The sequence below is a fragment of the Mesitornis unicolor genome, unplaced genomic scaffold (genome assembly GCF_000695765.1).
Source record: "Mesitornis unicolor isolate BGI_N332 unplaced genomic scaffold, ASM69576v1 scaffold37861, whole genome shotgun sequence".
Classification (NCBI taxonomy): domain Eukaryota; kingdom Metazoa; phylum Chordata; class Aves; order Mesitornithiformes; family Mesitornithidae; genus Mesitornis; species Mesitornis unicolor.
In genome coordinates, this window is record NW_010162435.1 from 1 (window position 1) to 23875 (window position 23875).

Sequence of the window (23875 nt, forward strand, 5' to 3'; positions counted from 1 at the left end):
ATCCCTAACGTTCTGTGATTCTGTGAATAAGCTTGAGATTTAGATTGAAATCTTAAGTATGTATGCAAATGTTCACACCTTTCAATAGTATTGCAATATTAGTATTGTAATAGTATTGCAGTGCCATGAACTGAGAAATACTCTCTGTTATCTAAGTGTTTTTGTAAATATTAAATTGGTCTTGTTTCATCATGGACACAAAAAAGGGCTTTCAAATTTAGCAAAAGTTACTTTAAAACAAAGTACTTTATTACTTTAAAAATGCATGAGACTAACTATACCCACTATGTAATGACCTGGTAGATACTGGTTTCTTTATTACCTGCAGTTTCAACTGAAAGCGAAGTAATTACGGGCAGTAATATTTACTTGTAATTCTTACCCGCTTGCACTCCCGAACTGAATCTTTCCCCTTTTTCAGTGACATATATTGTAGTCTGATGTGGCTTTTCACATGTTTACATTTCTATGGGGTTTAGTGTGTTCCACAGAGTTTGATGTTGTCTGAACATCATAGTACAAAAATGCTTCTTCCACTGGCTTTAAACTTTGGAAGGATCGGCATTTGTATACATCAGAAGCTTTATCCTGTAAAAAGGTAAATACAGATGTTAACTAGCTGTCTGTGCTGTACCACTCTTGATTGGATTTCCTCTTCTTCTGAATGGAAGATCTATGTTGTTATGAGCTTCGGTGGGCTACAGTTGCATTCTTCTGCATACCTATGCTCAATGTATTGGCTTTGCCATTATGCTGCAGATGGACATTTAGCAGCAGAGCTAGGGGCTTGTTCTTGTTCCACTACTGGCTATCAGTGGAAGAAAGTCTCTGTTACCTCTCCCCAGAACAACCACAGCTTATCATTGTCTCAGGAACACTCTGGGAACTACTATTTGAATTCCAGAATTATTTTCCAGGAATCTTTTTACATTACTGGTGTAATATAAGCTGCTTGCTTCTCTAGCTGTGCAGTTATGGCATTCGAGCATCTTTTACTAAGATGCTAGACCTCAGGGATTTAAGTATCTAATGTTCATAATTGTCTTAAAGCATCAGATCCACAAAACATGTCCTGTTGGAAAAAAAGAGAAGAATAAATATGCTTATATATGGTTTTCTAGATCAACCCTAATCTTATAAGCAAGAAAGTGTGTGTATTAGAGCAGATCCCAGTATAAAATTATTTTGCAGGCAGATTCAAACTCTTGTATTTATGATCTAAATGCATGTTTCAAAAGATGGAAAGGAACAGATGAGAACTAAGGACAAACCTTGTTGAATGAATCTGCAGCTTTCATCCCTTCCATTGATTTTCTTGCTTTTTCATTCATATGAAGTATATTGAGCACTTTTCCCACTTCTAAGTAATGCAACTGTCCCTAACTCATGCCAATAAATATTTTACTTTGGATGGTTACTGCACACATACAGCATGAGAAATTAACTTTCTGAAAGAAACTTTCATCCAGTTACTTATTCCCCATGCAGGTCATATATTATGAAGACTTTACAATATTTACGAGAGCGTATTAGACAGGATATTTAAATAAGAATATGAAATGAAAAATATCTACAAAATAAACAGAAAACATTGACATTGGCATTTGCCTTTGTTTTAATTGTACGACCTAAAGGTGGTATTAACACATGATTATGCATTTAATTTTCTAGTTTTATTAAAAACAATTGCATGTGCTTATTCATAGTTTAAGTGGTTCCAACTGGCTCTTGAAGTCTTTCACTTCAGTGAAGCAAATGGGATGTGGTAGTCTTGAGTTCCAATCTTCATTGCTCATTTCACTTTGACCGATGAGTTTTCTGCAAGCCTGGGTTAACAAGGCTCAGAGATACTAGTTTACAGAGTAGGGCTGTATCATTTTAAAAATTATCTTCTTAGAATTGATAGCTTGTTGATATTGCACAGCGTTACCATTATTGAAATAGTCTCTAGAATTGTAAGGCTTAATTTATTAGCCTTCATTCAAAATATTTGAGCAATGAATTAGTGAATACTGTTCAGAAGGTATTTTGGATATCATTCAGCTCTACTAAAACTGAAGCAGATTCCAGCTTCCAAGTCTTCTTTTTTCCACTTGCTTGTAACTTTTCTTTTTGGTGATCCCAGCAGCCAAGGGGGGATACAGAGGAGATATGATCTTGCCAAATTTCTTTTGGTTGTTTTAAATGTAATTTTGTTCAAAACATGTTTGGAATTGCATTACAAATTTGAAAAAAAAAAAAAGAGCATAGTATCTGCACTAATATCATTTAAGAAGTGTTGAAATTACTTTCTTACTGTGTAGCAATCATTCCCAGCAGTTGGTGAAAAATATAACCTGAAGAGCTTCTTTCCTCTCTGTTCTTTCTGTTCACAGTTGCACTCGTTGAAACCTTTTGCTAGCTCGGCTGACACGCCAGCATTTTCAAAGGAAAATGTGGGAATGTCATCCTCTTGCAGAACAATGTGAATAGCTTCAGAGCCTGACCTGTTCTGTGCGCAGGGGAATGTGTCACTCTTGAAGCATCGCTACCATAGGGAGCAGCTTGGCAGTAGTTATAACGGCCAATGATGCTACAAAATTTACAATGGCAAACGAAGAATATTATATGTGATAGAAACAGGAGGGTTATTTAAATAGGCATAATATACTGTAGTTACTGAAGTAGAAATGACTGTGAAAGAAGGGGCCAGATTTTTCTCAAGCTGTGTCTGCTGTATACCATACGTTGTATTTAAAGGAGACAGAACCGTGTTAAACAATTGTAGGCAGCTCCCTGCAGAAGGTGATGACGGATGGGAGACAGGGAGACAGTGAAATGACCAGATAATCATCAATTCTCCTGACTTGGGAACTGGGAGATGTGGCAGGCAGGAAGAAAGGAAGCTGCCCCACACCATTGGAGTGAGTTGCTGCTGCTACACTTGGGAATATTGATAGTTGTCAGAAGCTGAAAGCAGCCCCAACCCCTGCATGCTAACATGGCTTTAGTTGTCTTTGTTCTTACCTGGAGCACCTTCACTTTTCAAAGTAATTAATAATCAAGGCCCAGAAATGAACAGTCAATTTTTAGAAAACAGTCCTAGCTGAAAGGTGATGTTTTTTTGGTGTTGCACAAAAACAACACTTTTGGTCTCAGCATGGATTGTAAGTTCAGTCCTGTCTCAGAGAAATAGGACCAGAATTTCCTGGCTTGCCAAGTTTATTCCCCAACTATAGCCAGCAACTGTGTCATGAAATTCTGTTCTGAAACTGAACACGTTTTATCTAAAACAAGGTTTAAAAAAAGTACCCTCACAACTCAGCTTAAAAGATTGAAAACTACCTTAACTCTAGCTTGCATATATTTAGGGCAGGTTGCAAAACCAGAGTTTGTTGATGTTTAGTATAACCCACTCTGTGACCCTCCTTAGCGAAGGAAATCTGGTGAGATCTTACCCTGGAGTCACAACAGTAGTTTCCCTCTTTCTGGTTTCATTTGGTCTCCCAGGGAGAAGTAATAGTCTCCCATGTGACAGTGAGAGAAGGAGATGTTCACCTTAAGGACATGCATTGGAAATAAATCTGGAACACATTTCCTTGCACATAACCCAGCTCTTTATGTCGAAATTACCCTTTGGATTTTCGGGTGGTTGCAGAAAGTCTGTGAGCAAGTCTTGGGCTACTAAGACCATCAAATGGCTTACACTGTTCTTGAGATTTGTTTCAGTAGAAGGTGCAGGAAATATAGATTTAATTCTTTTATTCAAACTCAGTAGATGGTTTGGGACAATTAATTTCCAATTGTTTCCCAGTAGAGCAGATTTACTTGTATATTAATGAGGCACAGGTGTTAGGCCCCTGGTGCCTGCATGCCTGGGAGGCATATTTAGGTTGTTTATCTAGTCAGCCATAGGTACTGCAAGGTACTCATGCTTGCCTTTAACAGTTTATACAGTGAGGCTTTTTAATTTTTTGATGTTTTTTTAAAATTTGCTAGCACCTGTTAAAATTTTAAAACTGATCATGTAGAAAGAAGTAGGAGTGACTTCAACAGTAAATAGCACTAAATGTTAAAGAAAGTCATCTTCTATTATGCTTAACTGCCCAGCTTGACATTAAGAAGAAGAAAAGAAGGTTCATTTAAGCAAATATGTCATGTGAGGAGCTAATACAGTCAACAGTATACTTTTCCGTTGCATATTTTTGGAATAGGTACTTCTTTGTCTACAGCTGAAAAATGAATGTGCTTATATTAATATTCATTTTTCTTGTTTATTCACTGAACTGCAGTACCAACATTTTAGAGGAAATGGAATAGCCTCCATAGACATTATGAATTTCAGTAGCTGGCATAATTATAGCGATCTACATATTCATTAAATCCAAAGAAGAAATGTGTCCAAAAAGACAGCCATGCGTTTAGAAATGGTACACAACTAAATATATACATTAAAAAAAAGTTCCTTTCCTCTGCTTATCCAAAATTGTGTGGTGTCATATAGTCCTTAAATCAGCTAAGGCTTTCATTTTTGTTTGTTTAAATGTTCATTCCTTTTGCTTTTGCATGCAGTAAAGAATGGGAAGAACTATTTGTAAACAACAATTACTTGGCAACTATACGGCTGAAGGGGATTAATGGGCAGCTGAGAAGCAGCAGGTTCCGTAGTGTTTGCTGGAAGGTAAGAAGAGAAAATATTTATTTACAGTTTGTGGTTGCAATATATCAACACATTACCTGATGTGCTGGAAGATTATTGATGCAAAGAATCATGAATTTTCCGAGAGACTTCATCCCAATGTTTTCCTACTCATTTTTATAATTCATAGGACATTTGCTAATCATATTGAGTTGCCTTACAGCTGAATTGCGGGTGATAGCAAAAAATTCCTAGGAAATAATGTCTTTGTGCTGGGTGGTGTGTTTGGAATTGAGTGCCACGCAGCCATCTCTCCTTAGTCTCTGTGCAGTGAAGTCATGTGTTGGAAATGAAGTTTATCTCACAACTTATGTTTTGTGGAATTTAGGGCTCCTTTGAAATCAATCTGATGCTCCTGCTAGCAGCTTTTCCCAGTGAAATGACAAAATGAAAACCAATCCCTCTTGCAATGGCTGGATAGAGGGGGAAGCCAGGTCTTCCAGTCTTACACCACAATAGGTCTTTAGAAGTCTCTTACTGTATTTTTTAAAGTGGCAGAGGAAGGAAGAGAGAATGAAAGCAAAGTAATACTGAGATGCTATATAAAGTCCAAAAGAATTCTGTTGCATTGGTATTGGATCTTCTGCACTATGACAGTAGAGAACATTTTCCCTAGTAGAGTTGCTGTATGTTAGCACTAATAATTTAAATTACCTCGCTTGGAGTTTCTCAAGCTTCACTTTGGCACAAAGACCTATAGAAAGAAAATGAAGATACTCTTCATATGTGAATGAAAGAAATTTAAAAACTGAAATTTGAAATGTATATAGCATTGAACAAATTTAAAGTTACTGAAAATACTTTTTTCAGGAGGCCAGATGAATGCATGGCACAAGCATTGTTTTACCAGTCTGCTTCTTCCTGAACCTCTAAATTAGGAGGCCCTAACTCAAAATCGTGACCTAAAAAAAGTATCAAGTCCCTCACTGTCCACTAATTAAGTGAAGGAGTGGTTTTATTTTAGAAATAAGGCTGGTTTTATAAACATGTCCTGGTATGGGTTAGAGCCCCATTTTAAACTGACAGTTTTTAAAACATTGTCTATGTTTCTGTTAAGTTCTGAAATACTTAAGTATTTTTAGTAATTTGGGAATGTTTTTTGTCAGTATTTATTGTTTCTTAACACTTAATGTGTAAATAAAAACATTTAAAAAGCAAGAAAACACTGTTTTTTTCCTTATTCTATATGCAATTAAATAGTATTTTCCAATAGGTGTTTCTTTCTAACAGGAAAGTGAAAGAACTGACTAGTAGGCATTCTCAAGGACTTTTTTCAAAATTGACTCTTAACTGTCTTGCAGAATTCTAGAACATGTTTCTTTCTATAGATTAAGATCTTCCCTTTCCACATTTCTTAGGTAGAGTTGGTCTCTGAGTAGTTAGTTTTTGCTCTGCATTCATGTTTGGTTTTAAGCATGTTGCATTAGCTCATCAGTGGTATGTAAATAGCTTCAAGTTTTGTAGATTTATTTTCATCTCTTTGCATTTTGTTTCTGCCTTGGAAGTCTCAATCAACTTTATTGAAGTTGTGACAGTTTACAAAGCCTGAGTTTGTGACTTCAATTGTTTTTAACGCTTTATTTTGTACCATATGACTGCTGTTGTTTCTAGCTTCTTATTTATTGACTGGAAAGTACTAAAGCCAGGAGCATATTATAGGTCTTTGCTTTCTTCTTATGTGTAGAGTACTTGATTCTTCTTTCTAAGATTGTTTATGCTGTCTGATAGAATTTATAAGAAAAGGAAATTGATTAACCTTAATGGATTTGTTTTGTTTTGTTGATAGTTATTTCTGGAGGTTCTACCCCAAGACAGAAGTCAATGGATTAAAACCACTTCAGACTTGAGAACTTCTTACAATAAGATAAAAGAAATTGTAAGTTTGTACAAAATAGGTTCTCTCATGCTTTGACATAGGTATTAATACTTATAGTATAACAGAATAGAATTTGATTTTTTTCTGTTTTTACCCAGCACATTACAAACCCTCGTAAGGCAGGACAGCAAGATCTGATAATCAACAACCCACTGTCTCAGGACGAGGGGGTAAGTCGACCAGTGGTTCAATCAGTGCAAGTGCTACTAAAATTCTTATCATCATCATACTGGCACAAGTGAGTTCTTGCTGAAGAAGGCTAAATGGCAGGTGCAAAAGTCTCCTTCCCTAAATTTCCGTCCTGACTAGTGTTAGCAAATGGGTTCACAAGCTCTACTGAACAAACAGAAGTGCTCATTTCCAGGTTAATATTCTGATTTTTACGGGCTTATCGCAGGGAAGACTGTAGTGAACAAAAAATCAGTGCTGGACTGTAAGTCCAGTTTCACAGCACATGCTTTTTTAATGCTGTGTGTTTTCATTATATATGTAAAATGGCACTGGTTGAAGGAGTGTTTAAACAGTCTGTATAACAGAGTGCCGTTAACAGCAAATACTGAAGAACCCTCCTCTGGAAGACTGTTCAGCCTTGGATGTTTTTCTCCAGCAAAAATAGAATTGTGTCTGAGATATATACATGCTGAGTTAATGTGTAAAGCACCAGGCTGCAAGATAGGCATTTCTTCCAAGGTTTTTAATTCTTTTTCTTTATAGTTAAAAGAAACAAAAGTTTCTTTTCTAATCAGAAAGCAGCCAGCTGCATAATGAAAGATCCAGATTTTAAAGAAATACTGAAATGTAGTAAAAGTATTTGGCCTGGCTGCTATAAGTGCAGAGCACCCAGCTCTCATTGAAATTAATAGGACCTCCTAGTTGCTTTGAGTTTTCAGTCACGACACTTTGAGGAGGGCTTAAATGTAGATTTGGGAGCTTAATTTTAGGCGACTTTTTCTTTTTCTTACACGATGTTTCTACTGCATATTCTTATACCTGAAAAGCTCTTAAGTATTTTATAGCACATGTCTCCAAGTTTTTCTGTTAATCATCGGCTTTTACAATTAGTCTTTATCAAATTTTCAAAGTAATACCATGAAAATAATTTGTTTGGCTGCATTTAAGAGATTTACACCTAGAAAGATTGTCACAGGTATCTTTGGTGGAACTACTTGTACTTCTGTTTTGATCACAAACAGAGGTCCATATTTTGTTTGTGTTCAGTGTGGTACTCTGATTCATATTTAATGTAGAAGGAGAGAGAGATTTGCTTGTTGAAACATGGCAGTATCTTTCATAGACGCGTTGGTGTTTCTGCAGCCAGTATGACTGTGCGTGCCATCAAACCATTCTTGCATCTGTTTGGACAGAAAGTTGTGTCAAATATACAAGATTTAAAGTGTTTCTGCTGTAGTTTGTGATTATACACTGTGGCACAACCTTCTTTTTGCCTGTGGTGTCTTTAGGAGACAGAAGACAAAGGTTAACATGTCAGAGTATGTGCCAGGGGTTTAATCCATAAAACAAAGCCGTGGGCCAAATCAGGCATAGGAATGAAGTGCAAAGTGCCTTTGAGCTTTTGCACTGACTTCGTGTTTCACCTTTTCAGTGTCCTGGGTTTTGCTTCCTTTTCTGCAATGCAGATTCTGTTTCCTTCATCCTTTGCTCTGATATGTGGAGTGGGAGCAGGTGCAGGGGAGTTTCAGAATGTGATCAACTGCATGCAAAGAGCTGCAATTTAAAAAGATACTAGTTTTACATAGGACATTGTCAAGGATATAAATACTTCTAAAGTTTGGGGGTTTTGCTCATAATCTGTAACACAAATATAGAAACTAATTAACGTTTTTCTTTTGTTACTTTACCTTCATTCTGCTAGATAACATTAATTTACTTTCTCTTTTCTTTCTGTGGAGCATAAGCCACCATAGCAATGAATTGTTTACAGGGCAGCAAGAAATCATGGAAGTACCATAGCCACTCTCTGTGCAGTATTTCATTCGCTGGGGCTGCTGCTGCTATCTGAAAACTAACCTGCATTAAAAGACTGCTATAGATTTTGTTCCTTCTGTATTTTGATCAATATGGCCAAGCTCCTATTTCTTTACAATAAAGAATAGGCTTTACAACACTTTTCCTGTATCTTAGCAGCTTCCAATTACAGTCCATACATTGACAAGAGAAATGTAGTCGAGTACAGTGAGATAGACCTTTTTCGATGAGTGAACTACTGAGTTTTTCAACTGCTGGTTCTAGTAGGCTTGAATTTACTCTACCTTTCTAAATATTATATATAGACCCATTACAAGTAACTCACAGACCTGCAGCCGTCCGGTAAACTAATGGAGTGAACCTAGGATCCAGGAACTTCAATGTTTTCATCTCTGATCTAAACTGACTTTCTCTGATATGTTGGGCTGGTCACTAACTTTCTTTTTCAGCCATAAAATACTGATATATGTATCGACCAGGAATGCTGAGGATTAATTAGTTAATATTTGTACAGTACTTTGTTGATGTGGTATATAAGCCTTAAGTAATAGTAGAAGTCTCTGTTTCATACAATTATTTTTTTCTTCTTTCAGAGTCTTTGGAATAAATTTTTCCAGGATAAAGAGCTTCGAGCAATGATTGAACAAGATGTGACAAGAACGTATGTAGATCTTTAAAGAAATCTCTATATATAATGTTAAAATTCTGTGTTCTACGTGCTATACATTATATTGTGTTTTCTTTAATTTGGTTAGTGTAAATGTCAGGATTATTGAGCATGAATGTGTAGAAACATACATTAAATGTATAAAAATACAGCTTTCTTGAAGTGAAAAATGAGAAAATAGAGTTAAACATTAAACCCTGGAGATTTATTGGTATCATTGAAGAAAAGCCCTTCTAAATTAAGATATTAGGAAATGTATTACTGCATGAAATTCAAAGTAGAGTTTTTTCCATATGAAGCAAGTAGAAGGTAAGAGAAACTGAAAGGTCTTCTAACTAAATTATGATCATCATAACAGATTGAACAGATGACTTTCTTTAATTCTTAACATTTATTCAATCAATAATAAAAAGGCGATTTGTAATTAGTAAGGGATATGTCACTCATCTAGAGAAGTTAAGCATTTCTATTTTTATTTATCACTTTTCTAGTGTTATTTGTCACACATGCCTTTTAAAATTTGTCCTAATATTACTGTGATTATGTTTTCATCTTCTTGGCCCTTAGGTCATTCCTGTAGGAACTTATTTGAGTTAGAACATTCAGTTCCTGAAAACATTTATTTTCAGAGTGGAAGAATTGAGTGATGTGTAAATCTAATTAAATTCAATTAGTGGTTTGCTACCATGTGAAATTTTACTGTATTGCAAATATTTTTCCTTATAACTTGAAAAAAGTTATGATAGCTATAGATTTTACAAATCCCAAGCTCACACATTTTAATTTACAGAAACAAAGTCATGCAGAAGAAATCATTGCTCTCTGGTTTTGGAATATTTTATAAGTCCGTCCCCAGACCCATTCTTGAATGCATTTTGCCATGAGATGTATAATTAAAATCTGAGTATGCTTTCATGTGCATTCTCACAGATGGTATTTTTGTTTGTTAAAGGAAATGGTTCAGGATGTTCTAAGATTAAAATATATACATATCTAAACTATAATTGGAGAATGAAAATTGTATGGAAGTTATGTTGGCTGCAAGACCGTTATTTTAAAAATTTATATATATATACACACAAAGTCCAGGCACTCTGGCAAATGGTAGAATGAGTAATACTCACTAATATCAGTAATAGTGACTAAAGAAATTTCCATTTATGTATTTTTACAAAATAATGTCTGCTTGAAACAATAGCAGCATACATTATGTCGTCAATATCAAAATAAGTCAAACAATGAGGAAGCAAAATTATCAGTAACATGAATTTATTTTATAAGCTATATGCATTTGCATATACACCTGTTGCTTGCCTAATCATAAAACATAGTGTGCAGTTTATGTATACATATTCATCTGCTTGTAAACTATCATTAGTGTAAGAAGCAATAAGTTTTATGTTCCTTTGCTTTGGAAGTACCCTCTTTTTAAAGTTGTAATTTTCATTTCCATTCTTTAAATAAATTCCTGGAGTTGCAATTTTAAGATTTGTCAGTAATTTAAAATGTTTTTTATTAAAGGTTAAAATAATGGAGTATTTTATTTAGTCACCATACTCATTACCTTCTAGCTTCTGTTCCTTATTTAACAAATATTTTAGTATTCTGTGTTTAGTACTCCATCTTCCAACATCACCAAGTAAATAATATTGTAGAGGTTGATGCTAACTGCACACAGAATTCAATCTATCAAAGCAGTAAAAAAATTACCCTGTAATGTTTTTATTAGAATTCTCTGAAGTTTAGTAATAATGTATGGGGAAAGTGGGTAGAATAATGCTTTTAGAATTAGTTTCTGGTTTAAATTGTTTTAAATTTTAGAATTCTGTTACCCAAAGGGAACCATGATAAAGTGTGTGTGTGTCTGTGTGTCTCTGTGTCTCTGTGTGTGTGTGTGTTCATGTGGACTTTGTGAATCCTTATCTCACCTATTAATTAGATTTGTAAAACACAGATGCTCACATCTGGGCTAATCATCCTTTAGAGTCTGTGTACCTGAAGAATTCTAGGACACAAACCATCTCATCCTAAAGTAAATGTCTTGTATGTGTCTGATGAATCACACTGTTGAGAAGTAATGTTTTTCTTCTGTAATTATAAAAGGCTTTTGGCTTCCCTGTACTTAACTAAACTGTAGTTGCTTAATGTCAGGTGAGAGTAATCTAACCCATAATGTCTAAATATAATTTTTGCCTGTTGCATAATAAAAACTTCCAATATTTACAAGGGAAGTAGGGAAGGATTTTGTTAAGTTGGTCCTAACTCATTAGTGATCAACATTTCTGATTAATCACCTGACTTATTATTTATGCTAGTTGAGAGGTTCAGAATGGATTTCACTTCAGCACTCTAGAAACGTGTACTTCTGAGCTGGAACCAAACACTATCTCTCTCTGTCTCAAGTGAGAAGCTTCTAAAAATGAGGATAAGGAAGGAGGGTAAGGGAGGTTTACTGTAATGCAAGTAAAAGCTTTACTTTAAATGTAGATAGCAGTACCAACTGAGTTATAACTATAATACTGCATTTTATTATTCTATGGAGAAAGGAAGGTGTGTGTGAACTAGCACCACAGTAACTCACAACAGACTTAAGAATGGAGTGATTAGTTACTCTCATTCAAAAGAGGTACCAAGGAACAATGTGGATTTATTTGGTGATGATTAAGTGATAAAGAAGATTTTGTGAAAATATTCTGCAGACATGGAAATCAACAGATTGGCAGATGCAAGAGCATCTAGATACCAGTCAAATCAAAATACCAGTCTTATTTGCTGGCATCACCTTGTACAACTAGGATTGTAAATGGCCAGATTTTATTACCTTCTTTCTCTCCCCAGTATTTTAAGAAAATAAAATGCTTAGAGGCCATTCCCAGTAGACTAATCAAGTGGATTACTTTTTCTTTGTCATAGTATTTTTATATATAGTTTCTGCTTCAAGAATAACAGCCACAGTTTAGGACAGTGGAAGCAGTATGAAGATGAGTAGTGGTGGGTGCTGCTGTTTCAAACTCTTCATCTCTCAGATACCAAAAAAAAACCCATAAAAAAGGTAGTGGAGAAGCCATTATGCAGAACATCCCTCCTAAGCAGATAGTAGAGATGGGAAGAAACAGCAGTCCATTGAGTATGAACACAGGAGACAAAACATAGTTTCCATGTAAGACGAGGGACTGCTGGAAGGGAGAGCTACCTTCATACACCAATATGGTATATTTCAAGAAAAAAAGTGAGCAACAGAGGGATCGTTATTATTATTCTTCACCTATCTTTTGCAGTTGCAAGACTATATTCCGTTTTTTCTGCTTTAGTAGCTTTCTTCATTCTCTCTGGGTCTAGTGTTGGGGAATGGCAGGGGATAGAATCTGTTCATAAAAGAAAAGATGGTCACTCCATGGCTGTGGTTAAGAGGCTCATTTCTGTCTGCCACCAGATTTGTTTCATAAAGTATTTGTGCACCCTTCTATTTGGTTGCCAGCCTAGGTTTCTTCTGTGTCAAAGTTTGGCTGCCACTGGTGTAGGGGCCCCTAAGTGGGCTAAAGGTATGTTTTAAAATACAATAACTAATTTGTGCAGGTCTGCACATTCAGAAAGCAGGGACTTGATGCACTGTTGTTTAATTGAGGCAGCTGTGGTAAAACAGTCTAGCAAAATTCCCATGTCCTTATGTAGTCTTTCTGAGAAATGTAATTAAATGTAATATTCTAGTGTTTATGAAAAGTATTCTTACCTTGCCTGATTTGAGGATACTTTATTTCTAAAACAGTGTTTTAATCATAAAATGACATTCTCCATGAAAATCCATCCTGAACTGATAGTTCCCTCATGATCTCTTGTATTTACATTTACTGTAATTAATACTTCAGCCAGCTTATTCCTGAGTTCATGATTATCCTTTCTGTCACAATCTCTGGTATTACTAGATCCTCACAGATATCTCTGTGTATTTTTGAGTTTTCTTTGTTAGTCTTCTCTTCCTAAATTTCAAAGGGCAGGCCTGAATAACAGTCCTTCAGAAATAATCTCTTCAAACCCCTAAATTATGTCGATTGCCATCTGCTGTAATGCACTTTTGGTCTCAGCTGTGTCCTTCCTTTACAGTAATGTGATTAGTACAAGTTCATACAAGTTTCCAAATGTTGGTCTATCATCACCCCATCAGGTGCCAGGAAAATGTTACATCCCCCCCATCCCTAGGCCTTTCTCAGGACTTCAGCATTGCTGCGCTTAACCACAGTGTATTCTCGGCCTTGACTCTTGATTCAGGTCCTTCATCCAAGGATTTTAAAGCACCTTTCTAGTCTTAATTAATTATGTTTCTGTGCTTACCTGTCATCACCTCTGTGAGATGACCACAGTATTTATTAACATGAATACTTTTATCTGAAGTAATTTATTATGATTCCCTATACTGTTTCTCCATGACAGGCTTTACAACAGCCTTAATAGAACTAGTCTAAAGTTTAGTATTGTAGCTCAGATTTGGGAAGCAGAAAAAAAACAAAATTTACTTGAAAAAAACTTACCTGCAATCCATGTGATTTCATTTTAAAACTGACAATACTGTAGCCTTTATTACAGCAATCTAGCCTGAGGCCTACCGTTCTTGTCAAGTATTCCTCTGTTTTTCTTGTCCAACTTCACCTTTTCCTATCCTTATATTACATCAAAAAAGATTTTAGTAAGATATACTGGAGCTTTCTTAGAGCTCAAGAAAATTAGGAGATTGGTTTTCTGGTCAGTTTTGAGATATTTGAATAGTCTTTTTTCATTAAAATGCTCATCATTTTTCAAACACTCATGAAATATTGAACCCTTGTGTTTTTACTTCTTCTGACACACTTTTATTTCTTCCATTTTATTCCAGTTTAGAACTGGAAATTTTACAAACTTCTTTAACATATTGTAGCTCTTGTACTCTTCCTTTGCCCAACTTTTATCTTGCGAAAAATGAAAAGCAGAGCTAAGCACTATTCATGAGTCTGCAGGGCAGACTGATGATGCGGGTACAGTTGCCAGCCTAACACAGACTTAAAAAAAGGGGAGCATGTGATATAAGTATGTTTCTTATCTGTGGAGATTTGATCTTCAGTGCTTATTTTTCCAATATCTGAATCAAGTTAATCAACAGTCAATTGTTTGAAACAGGCTTAGTTTAACTGGCTTGGTTTTTGTAGGAGGAAGTGGTGTTTGTTTGGTGTTTTTGATCACACTCCTTTTCTAAGTCTTCCAAGCAAGTTTCAGATTCACTGGTGAAGGACAGGCAATTGGTGGAGAACAGTCTTGGAGTTAAGTTGCTATTGGGATGCTGTGCTACCTGGGACCAGAACAGTCTTCTGGGCTGCTTAGGTTTGGCAGTAAGAGTCTGCGTGAAGGTAGGAGAGGGTAGATCGTTGCTTCAGTCATTGCTTCTCCTTTCATTCTGCTTCAGCTCAACTTGTTTTCATGACATGGAGGAACCTGATTCTTTAGGCAGACAATGTACTCGTATGGTACATCATTTTATTTTTATTAGATTATTCAAGTAATTTATTTTCAGTGGACTGGCTGTGTTTGTAAGTTCACGATTAAAACAATATGCCATTGTATTTCATTCTTGCAGATCTCTGGTTTTCATAATATTAAAAGGGATTACTTATTTAAATAAAACTGGTGATACCATCATATCTGTATAACAGACTGATGTATATTAAAGAAAATGGTTCAGAATTCTGGTTGCAAAAAAAATACAAGAAGTCTTTAGAAGTGTTCTATCTCTAGCAGCACCCACAGTTCACAGAGAAGTGGGAAAGCAGACAAGGGAGGTGCTCTCCTACCTAAAACCATTTATAGAAGACCAGCGACTGAGATTCTGTGAGCTATATTGTTTACTTTCGCTGTATTTCTTCATTTTCAGCTTTCCTGAAATGCAGTATTTCCAGCAAGAGAATGTGAGGAAAATTCTTACAGATGTTCTGTTCTGCTACGCCAGAGAAAATGAACAGTTGCTTTATAAACAGGTAATGAAAATACTGTACAGGTGGCATTCATTGACTCAACATTTTCTATATGGTTTGACAATAATGTCATTCTGTTGTATCTGAAGTTGTATCATAGTGCTAAAGTAATCAAAGGGCTGCTTGTCAGCTGGATAGTAAGAAAAGGAAGCTCATTGAGTAACATATGCTTTTTCCTCATAAGACAGTCCCTCAAATTGTTTTCTTTAAGGTTGCTAAGTTGTCTAACTTCAAATTTCTTTATAAACAACATCTTTTTCTTCAGTGTTCATTCAGAAAGACAAAGAAAGGCTTTCTGTGCTTAGGTAAAGAAAGACAGTATGCAGTAGGATTAAAATGGTAGTGAATAAACAAAAAAAACCCCATAAGTAGTGACTTCTGAAATTTGGACAAAATTATTAATTTAAGTTTTATATAATATTTTACATTCTTCCTCAAAGTGCTAAAGCCATGCAGTACGTTAGTGAATAGATCCTTTCTCTAACCCTGTAGCATCCCAAGACAATGCAGCTGACAAGTACCTCTTGACTGAAGGATAAGGGTGCTACAAATACCACTTTTACAGGGCTACCTGAAGGAGAGTCTACTCAAACCATTTTTGATAAAATGGTAAAAAAGGCCTTAAAGCTACACTGACTATGCATCCATATGGGATGCAGGCTAAATTAATTTAACATTTGTTCTGAAGGTTTTGAAGTGAGTATAAGCTTGATACTAAATTAATATAGCAAGGCCAATATGCAGAGTTATCATCACAAGTATATTTGTATTTGTTTCTTCAGGCTATTAACTGTAGGGTGAGTAGGGACTGACAAAACAGGGATACTCTGTTTGCACAAACAAATGATAAACTGTAGAGCAGTGAACTTTAGGTAGACAGAAAAATTTTCGTGACAAAACTACAGAGGTATGGTAAATGTGAAGACTTTTATAAGACTGTATGCTTTCAGGCATGGTCTGTGACCACCCTGTCCTCAAGCCAGGAAATCAGTGGCATTTCATGTGAAAAAAGATGCATGCATTGAAGGAACATTTACTTCTGAAGAACTGTCTTACAAATTATGTCAAAAATCAAATATATAGTTACCAAACATATGAAATCTCTATCAGCTGGTTATTTCTCATGTTCGACAGACTGTGAGCAAGGAACAGTCTTGCATGAGAACAAGAGAAAACAAGATTTGTGAGCTATATTTTGAAGGGCTCTGCTAAGAAAACAGCAGTATTCACCCTCTCCTTTCTAGTGAATACAGGCCAGAGTACTGACGATGGAAAAATGGAAGAGCACATTCCAGCTAATTTAGTCTATCATTTATTGAACAAGAAGTATTATTTTACTCTTTGATATGACTTTAAAGGGCTTAATTACCCTCTGCTCATATTTAAAATCCTCTTGATTCCTTACCAAGAAATAGTACCTTTCTACATAAGGATGGAATATTTAGCCAGATCAAATTTAAAAAAAAAAGCCCTGAGTTTCATCACAAGCTGTTAAAGCTATTATTTTCTACTAGGTGACACCCCGTTTAACATAGACCATATTGTTAATAGTTATGGGATTTTATTGAATTAATGAGACTGTTATCATGTAGTAGAATGTCTTGCTGAGTTAATTGAAACTGCAGAGATTATATAAATGGTATTAATGAACTTTGACTGCCTGATGCCTCAGCTTTAATAAAGACTGCTTGGTGGGCTAAATGAACATAGGCAGATAAAAGAACAGGTTCAATTTTGCCGAGCCTACAGGCTGTTGACAAAGAAAACTTTACCTCAGTTTTCAACTGGTGTTGCATCAGTAGTGCAGTAATTCCAGGAAGAGGTTGCCACAGGACTAAGGAGAGAAGTGAAGTGCAGAAAATGAAATAAATTTGGATCATGGAAACCTGTTGATTTTATCTCTCTGAAGTGTGTTCAGTGTATCACCCAAGTCTTGGGGTGCTGTGCCAAGTCCACAAAATAGCAAATGACTGTGGACATATGTCACTTCTATTAGGAGCTTTTCTTTTTTCTTACCTCATTTCAAAAGGGTGAGTTTGATTTTTTATTTTTTTTAATTAATGTTCCTGTTAGCTTATTAGTAACAATCCTGCTTTGTTATCCCCGTATCCCTCTCTTCTTAGATAACACTTATTTCATGTCCATCAGTATCCTTTTCTGAACTAGCTAATATGAAGTAGAGTTTGTGGTGGTGACAGGATACGATTTCTTCCCTCTTTTAGCAAATACCTATGTTGCAGTCAGTTCTTCCTAACCTACTATTTTTGTTGGTTCTGTTTCTACCATTGACTCAATCCCCACTTCCCATAATAATTTCCACTCCATCAAAGCCTAGTGTATTTTCTTGAAATTAATGAAGGTTACCATTAATTCATCAATAACAGATCACATCCAAGCTGCTCTCTCCACAGTGACCTGAATACAATAAGAAGTTTATCTTCATACTCAGTGTCCATCATGGTCCTATTGTTCTCTATGAGAATTCCTCTGTCTCATTTGTATGACCACATACAAGAGCTACTTTTGCTGTAAGAATTACAACACTTGGCCAATAAACGAAAACTTAAATTTCTGTCTGTCAATTATGTTTCTCTTTCAAAATATTATCTTTCAAAATATTTGGAAAATGTTTTACAACTTTACAACTTGCATCCTTATAAATGTAAATAAAGTGTATCTGAAGTTTCCAACTTTTTACTGAAACTATGACATAGCATCAGCATGTAATCTTACAACAAGCAATCAATAATGTTTATTTAATATGCATATATGCATGAAAGTTGTCTTTGTAGTAGGGTTTGTGGATTTTTGACCAATGTGAAGTAACATTTTTTTTGATGAGGAAAAAGATATTCCTGTCCCTAGTCAAATGGAGTAGAATGTTGTGAAGCTGTACTACAGATTTTAAAGATGGAATCCTCACTGGGATCGTTGAATTTTTAAATAGCAGTTGTAAATATAAAATCTAAAGAGAATAGTACTTTGTGTTTAAGAATATGTAAAAATTACTTTTAGCATTCTTCTGTAAGAATCACGCCAAAATTCTGGTCCTAGTTACACTGAAAAGAAGTAGAGGCAATTAAGCTAAATCACTAGGCTAACTATTGTTCACTCATGGTTTGATTGCCCTTAGAGAAGTCAATATAGTTTTAAAATGCATTGATTCACTTTTCATTGTGGAAATGCTGTATTTCTGGTTTTCTTTCTAAACCATAGACTATATTATGAAATCAATATTTTGTTGTAGCTGGGAAGTGTCATAAAATTATCTGAGCTCTGTCAACTTATTTATTAACACTAAAGGGTTTTAGTAAACTGCAGCATTGAAAAAATATGTGTATGCATATTACATTGGTGGCTTTTCTTGCCAAGCTAAAAACCTCTAAACATTTGAAGTACTCTTGTAACTGAAAGATCAGAGGTATCTTTTTGAAATCCTGATATTTCATCATCTGTTTGTTATGTTTTTGTTGTATGTGGGCAGCCACATTATGATTCTACTTTATTATAAATTTGATATATTATTATGTTGGAAGAATGCATGATGTGCTTTTATCTTTTATAACTAATTCTTATTTTATGTCCTCTTTCTTTTTCTTCAGCTTATATGTTTACAGCTTAGGTGGTAGTTTTATTAGATAGTCAAGATTTTGGCATTTCCATTTCTCTTATTTCTTGTTAGTATATCAGGGTGAATAAAAGATTAGACATGCAGCTGTTAATTAACTGAGGACTGTGAATATGTATGAACCCAGGTTCTCTACAGTTTATTTAAATATTTTTGCCACTTATATTTATTGTGTGATGCTGGACCTATCTCCCTGTCTCTCCTATTACTTTCCCTCTTGGTATGTCTGTAAGACTTTCAGAAATCTAAAGTCATCAATTTGTAATCTAACCCGTATTGCTGTGTTTGGGAATTTTATGTCAGTTCCTGAAGTCAAGTGACCACAGTGGGTTGAATCTTTTTTTTTCCCTAACTGAGTTTCTTTTTAGCCTTCATCTTTCGAAGTAGTCCCTAAAGGTTCAGAAATAGGAAGAGAAAAAAGAACTCCAAAGTTCAGTAATTTCTGTCTTTATCTTTGCCCAATCAATTGACTGCTATTGCTGCAACCTTACAGTTGAGGCTCTAACAGTCATCTCAGTCCTGAAAAAATTAAAAATAAATTTCCTAAAATGTCAGTTGATGGCACACAGAGAAATTTCCATAACTCTGTGTTTTTCTTCAACACTGCTAGGTATCGGAATTTCCTCTTACAAGCAGATAAGATTCACTAACATGCATCTGAGGACACTCAGAATAGATAATGATCTAGAGAGGGCTTCCACATCTGCCTCTCAGCTTACTTTGGACCACTTAAGGAAAATCCCCATAATTTCCAATAGAAGTTAAAGGGTTTTAGTAGTTAATGGATCTGTTTGATACATACGAAGCTGATAAGCTGACTCACTGATACTGAATACTCCTCAAATGCTACATGGAATATCAGCTGATATACACCAAAGCAGCAGGGTAGCAGCACAGGCATGTAAGTCTTTCATTGCTCATGTCTGTCCATCACTGAAAGGGCAGTGGAGAGGCTTCCTAGCTTGGAACTGCAAGCCCAAATGTAGAGCAGCTCCTGCCTAGGGACCCATCATCTGACTCGTGGCAGCAGCCTGACACGCCCTTGAGCTTGATGGGCCAGCCCCGGTTGGCTCTTTCTGCCAATGGGATAGACAAATTGGTCGTCCTGGCACCCCAGTCTGCCCAGAACATGCTCCTGGAGTTGGGACTGAAGCTTCACCTGGTGAAGTAATTGCACAAAAAAACCTCTTCCATCTGCAGCCAGAGCAAGGACACTACCCAGAGTGAGACCCAGCAGGGGTAGCCTGGGCACCTGGCACCAAGCCCCAGTTGTAGTTGGTGGTTTTGGGTTGAGGTCAAGAGTTCGCTCCCTTTGAAGTGATCCCTGTGTCCAGAGGCAGCCAGAGAGGTCTCAACCCTTCATCCCACATCTGTTCCATCGCTGAAGAGCTCTCCTCACATCTTTTGTATGGCTGGTCCCCACCCCAACATGTAGCTTGCATAGTTTCTGCTTGCCATCTTAGTCCACCACTGGGAGCCCAACTCCCCTGACATAACCAAAGTCTCCAGTTATGATACCCCAAATCCTCCTTTTCCCTGGTCTAATCTGAGGGAAGGAGCTGCATATCTGCGGAAGATGAGAGTTCATTCCACAGGCTGTAGTTTTACTTGCCAGTGCGTTGCTGCTTGCCAACTGGATTTCTTGTTTCCTGAAGTGGTTGCTTCTGATAACAAATTGACAAGCCCCAGGTGAATTGAGGCAAATCAAGACTCCTGTTTTGTCCCTGGGCCTGGTGAGCTCTAAGCATCAATGGCTGCTCTGGTTCCCCTAATGCTGGCCCAAGTCCTCAACTGCCCACCAATTTTTTCTCTTCTGATCCTGCATGTTTCTGTATTTTTTCTGTATCTTATTATAGATTGCACATATAAGTAATATTTTGTAATGGAACAGTACCAGGTCTCCTATGCATTGTGCTATAACAAGTTTATTTTTAGTATTGCATAATGACTTATAAGAAAAAAAGGCCAAAACCCCATTTTATTTCTCATGTCCATAGGAATGTAAGTTTCATTTTGCAATTTTCCAAATAGCGGCCCTTGTCTCCTCTAAAGTCTACTGCTAAGCTGCTTTCGGAACATTATCAAATAAAAAATAATTTTAAATTTTGTAATTTGTCCCTATTGCAGATCTTTGTACTGTAGATCATGATTGTAATTATCATAAATAAAATTCATATTTATGAACATACATCTTGGAGTAAACTGCCAGGTGCAGGGTTGACTGCCGTTGCCAATTTGTTGTCTGTTGTGTTAGAAAAAGGGAGAATAACTTGCTTCCGTATATTACAGAAGAATAAACACTTGGATTTAATCAGAATTTAAGATAAAAGCCATTGATTATGAAACTGTTCTGTTAAGAATGTAAATGTTTCTGCTTTTAGTTAGTCTGCACTTATTCTTGCAGGCTGCCTGATGCTGTGTATTATGAACTATTATGTGACTGGAAAATCTCACTCTACTTTTGCCTCCTTTTATGTTTAGGGAATGCATGAACTTCTAGCTCCCATTGTCTTTATCCTGCATTGTGACCACCAAGCTTTTTCGCATGCCAGTGAAGCTGCACAACCCAGGCAAGCGTTGTGTTTTATTTGTATAGTTTTAAAAACCCTCTTTCTTAAAAAAAAAAATGAAGTTAGCTGGGCTAGAATTTATAAGTATGTGCTCCTTAATTCTTTGTTTATAACTGACAAATTGATATCAGAAATCATGGCATCCTCATGCTGTTATGAGAATGTCCTTATTTCATCTTCCCTACCACAGCTTCTGAAAGGGGAATTAAAATTGTAGACATTGACCCCTACACAGCTATTAGCTACCGAAAAAAGGGAAGGCAAGAGACCTAAAGGAAAACCATAATAAAAAAGCTTAGATACCTATGGTTTTACCTCATTCTTATTCCCAGCGATGGTTTCATTTTTGTCATTGCAGAGAGGAGACAGAGAACTGCAGTCATAGAGCAGACATGTTACCAACTCTCTTTCTTCATATCTTAAAAGAGAAAAAATCAGTGCAGACAAATTGTTGTGACTGATATTTCTTTCATCACCTGCAATGTTGTAGCTGCACTGACTATCCTTTGACTTGGTAGTAACATTCAGTTTAGGTTTTGACTCTCCATTTGACTCAAACTGTGTGTGTGTGCATGTAATCATACAAGTATGTATAAAATACTACATCACACATGATTGTCAACCAAATGCAGATGCTTTTTTCTTTTTGCCCTACATGTAAAGCTTGGTTTAAAAAAAAACCAACCAAACAAAAAACAACTAATTGCCTTTTTGTATCACTTGTGATATTTAGGTCATTTATTTTCACTTGTCTTTTAGCATTCCCTTTTGGAGTCCAGCAGTGAATAAAAGCCAATTTAATTACATGTACTGTATAATTTAACCTCTTTTAGCACCTCTCAGTGTGATTGTCCAAAGACAGTATTGTCATAAGGATGGAGATTATTTACAAGTGTGTGTTTTTATTCAGTGTCTGTCTTTAGATATCCTGAAATTACCTAGAAGATGGTCTTCAGTGCTAAGTAACTTAAAATAACCATGTGTTATGCACAGCATTCTGTTCCATCCCCACCGAAAAAGTAGAGCTAAGCAGTAAAGTAGATGGAAAAGAGGTGCTGTCACTGATTAATTGCTGTTAAAGTACAATAAAAATATGAGCTATTAAAACAAAATAAATTAATGTTTTGATACTGCATATTTGACCAGTAACCATTTTTTTTTGTTTGGGACAAACAGTGATAGATTGTGCAGCAATCAATTATTCTAGATCAAGCATATTCAAATAATACATTGTGACATTCAGTAATTTGTTATTTGGAATAATTAGATGGTTACTTCATTGTAGTGCAGACAAGGCAGCTAATTTGGTTTTGATCTTTATAAAAAGGAAAGACTTCATTTGTTCAATGGAGTTGCTCTTTTTAATTAAAAAGGCTAGTTTTCTCATTTGCACTTTATATGAAAGTTGGCTTATAAATACATAATAGTACATGCAGAGCGCTGACCAAAAATAAACATTCACATTTGGATTGTTCACTGTTGCCTTTTTCAGTGAGGAAATGAAAGTTCTTTTGAATCCTGAATATCTGGAACATGATGCCTAGTAAGTTTTAACAACTTCCTCTACATTTAATTTGTTCTTATTTGTAATACATTATTTAACACCAAGTTTCTGGATTTTCCCCCTTTAGTGCAATGTTCACACGTCTTATGAAAACTGCAGAACATTGGTTTTCAACTTTCGAACATGACAGTCAGAAGGTAAGTATTCCTCTAAAATGTATGTATTGTATTTTTAAGCAAATGTGATTTTTAATATGATTGAAGTAATTTAAAGACAGTAAGACATCTTCTCTTAAACGACTTGCTTAAAGCAGGCTCAACTAAGTTTACATTCTACAGAGGTTCTCCAGAATTTGGTCATAAGCATTTGTGGAAAGTCTTCCAGTTGAGAGTTCCTATCTGTTGAAAGATCACTTGGTAATCAAAAGCTAAACGTACAAATACAGATTGTCCTATGTATGAGTGATCTTCTTGTGTAGCATTCAAAGCAGTGCCTGACATAGGTACATGGTGTACATCTATGTACCCAAAAGCTGTGCAAATGTCATGTTAAATAAATGCATGTGGGCAGTGTTTAACGTATTGAGGCTCAAATGTTTTAAACTGTTTACAATGTAAACAATTTGCTATGAAACTGGAACTTTAATTATAGACTGTCCATGAAAGGTCAGGGTGCATCTTTCCCTGAATTCATCACTCCATTTCCTTACCTTTTTTTCTTCCTCACCTCAGGGTATTTGAAACAGAGGGAATGTCTGTGTCCTCAAATCTCTGTACCAGACACCACTGTATGTAGTATGTTGGTTCTTTTCATAGAAAAGCTTTTCCTGTGTTCTGAGTTTAGGTCAACAGAACTCTTCTTTGCAGGGACCTTCTAGCGACCATCCAGCCCTTGCGTGTAACCACTTTTCATGAGAGACAGTTCCCTCAGTCAATTGCTCAAGATTTCCTTTGAACACTTTTTTCCCATC

At 35.9% G+C, this 23875-nt stretch overlaps 1 protein-coding gene across 1 annotated transcript in view; it reads left to right on the forward strand.

The window, feature by feature from the left end:
- Positions 1 to 4522: 4522 nt before the first annotated feature.
- Positions 4523 to 23875, forward strand: part of LOC104547797 (TBC1 domain family member 5-like) — a 65309-nt gene continuing 45956 nt past the window's right edge. Inside the window, exons 1-8 of the mRNA XM_010193624.1 lie at positions 4523 to 4660; positions 6465 to 6554; positions 6653 to 6724; positions 9134 to 9201; positions 15104 to 15206; positions 21313 to 21401; positions 22894 to 22944; positions 23033 to 23102. Of these exons, the coding sequence (XP_010191926.1) occupies positions 4523 to 4660; positions 6465 to 6554; positions 6653 to 6724; positions 9134 to 9201; positions 15104 to 15206; positions 21313 to 21401; positions 22894 to 22944; positions 23033 to 23102 (681 nt within the window). The remainder of the gene's footprint in view (positions 4661 to 6464; positions 6555 to 6652; positions 6725 to 9133; positions 9202 to 15103; positions 15207 to 21312; positions 21402 to 22893; positions 22945 to 23032; positions 23103 to 23875) is intronic.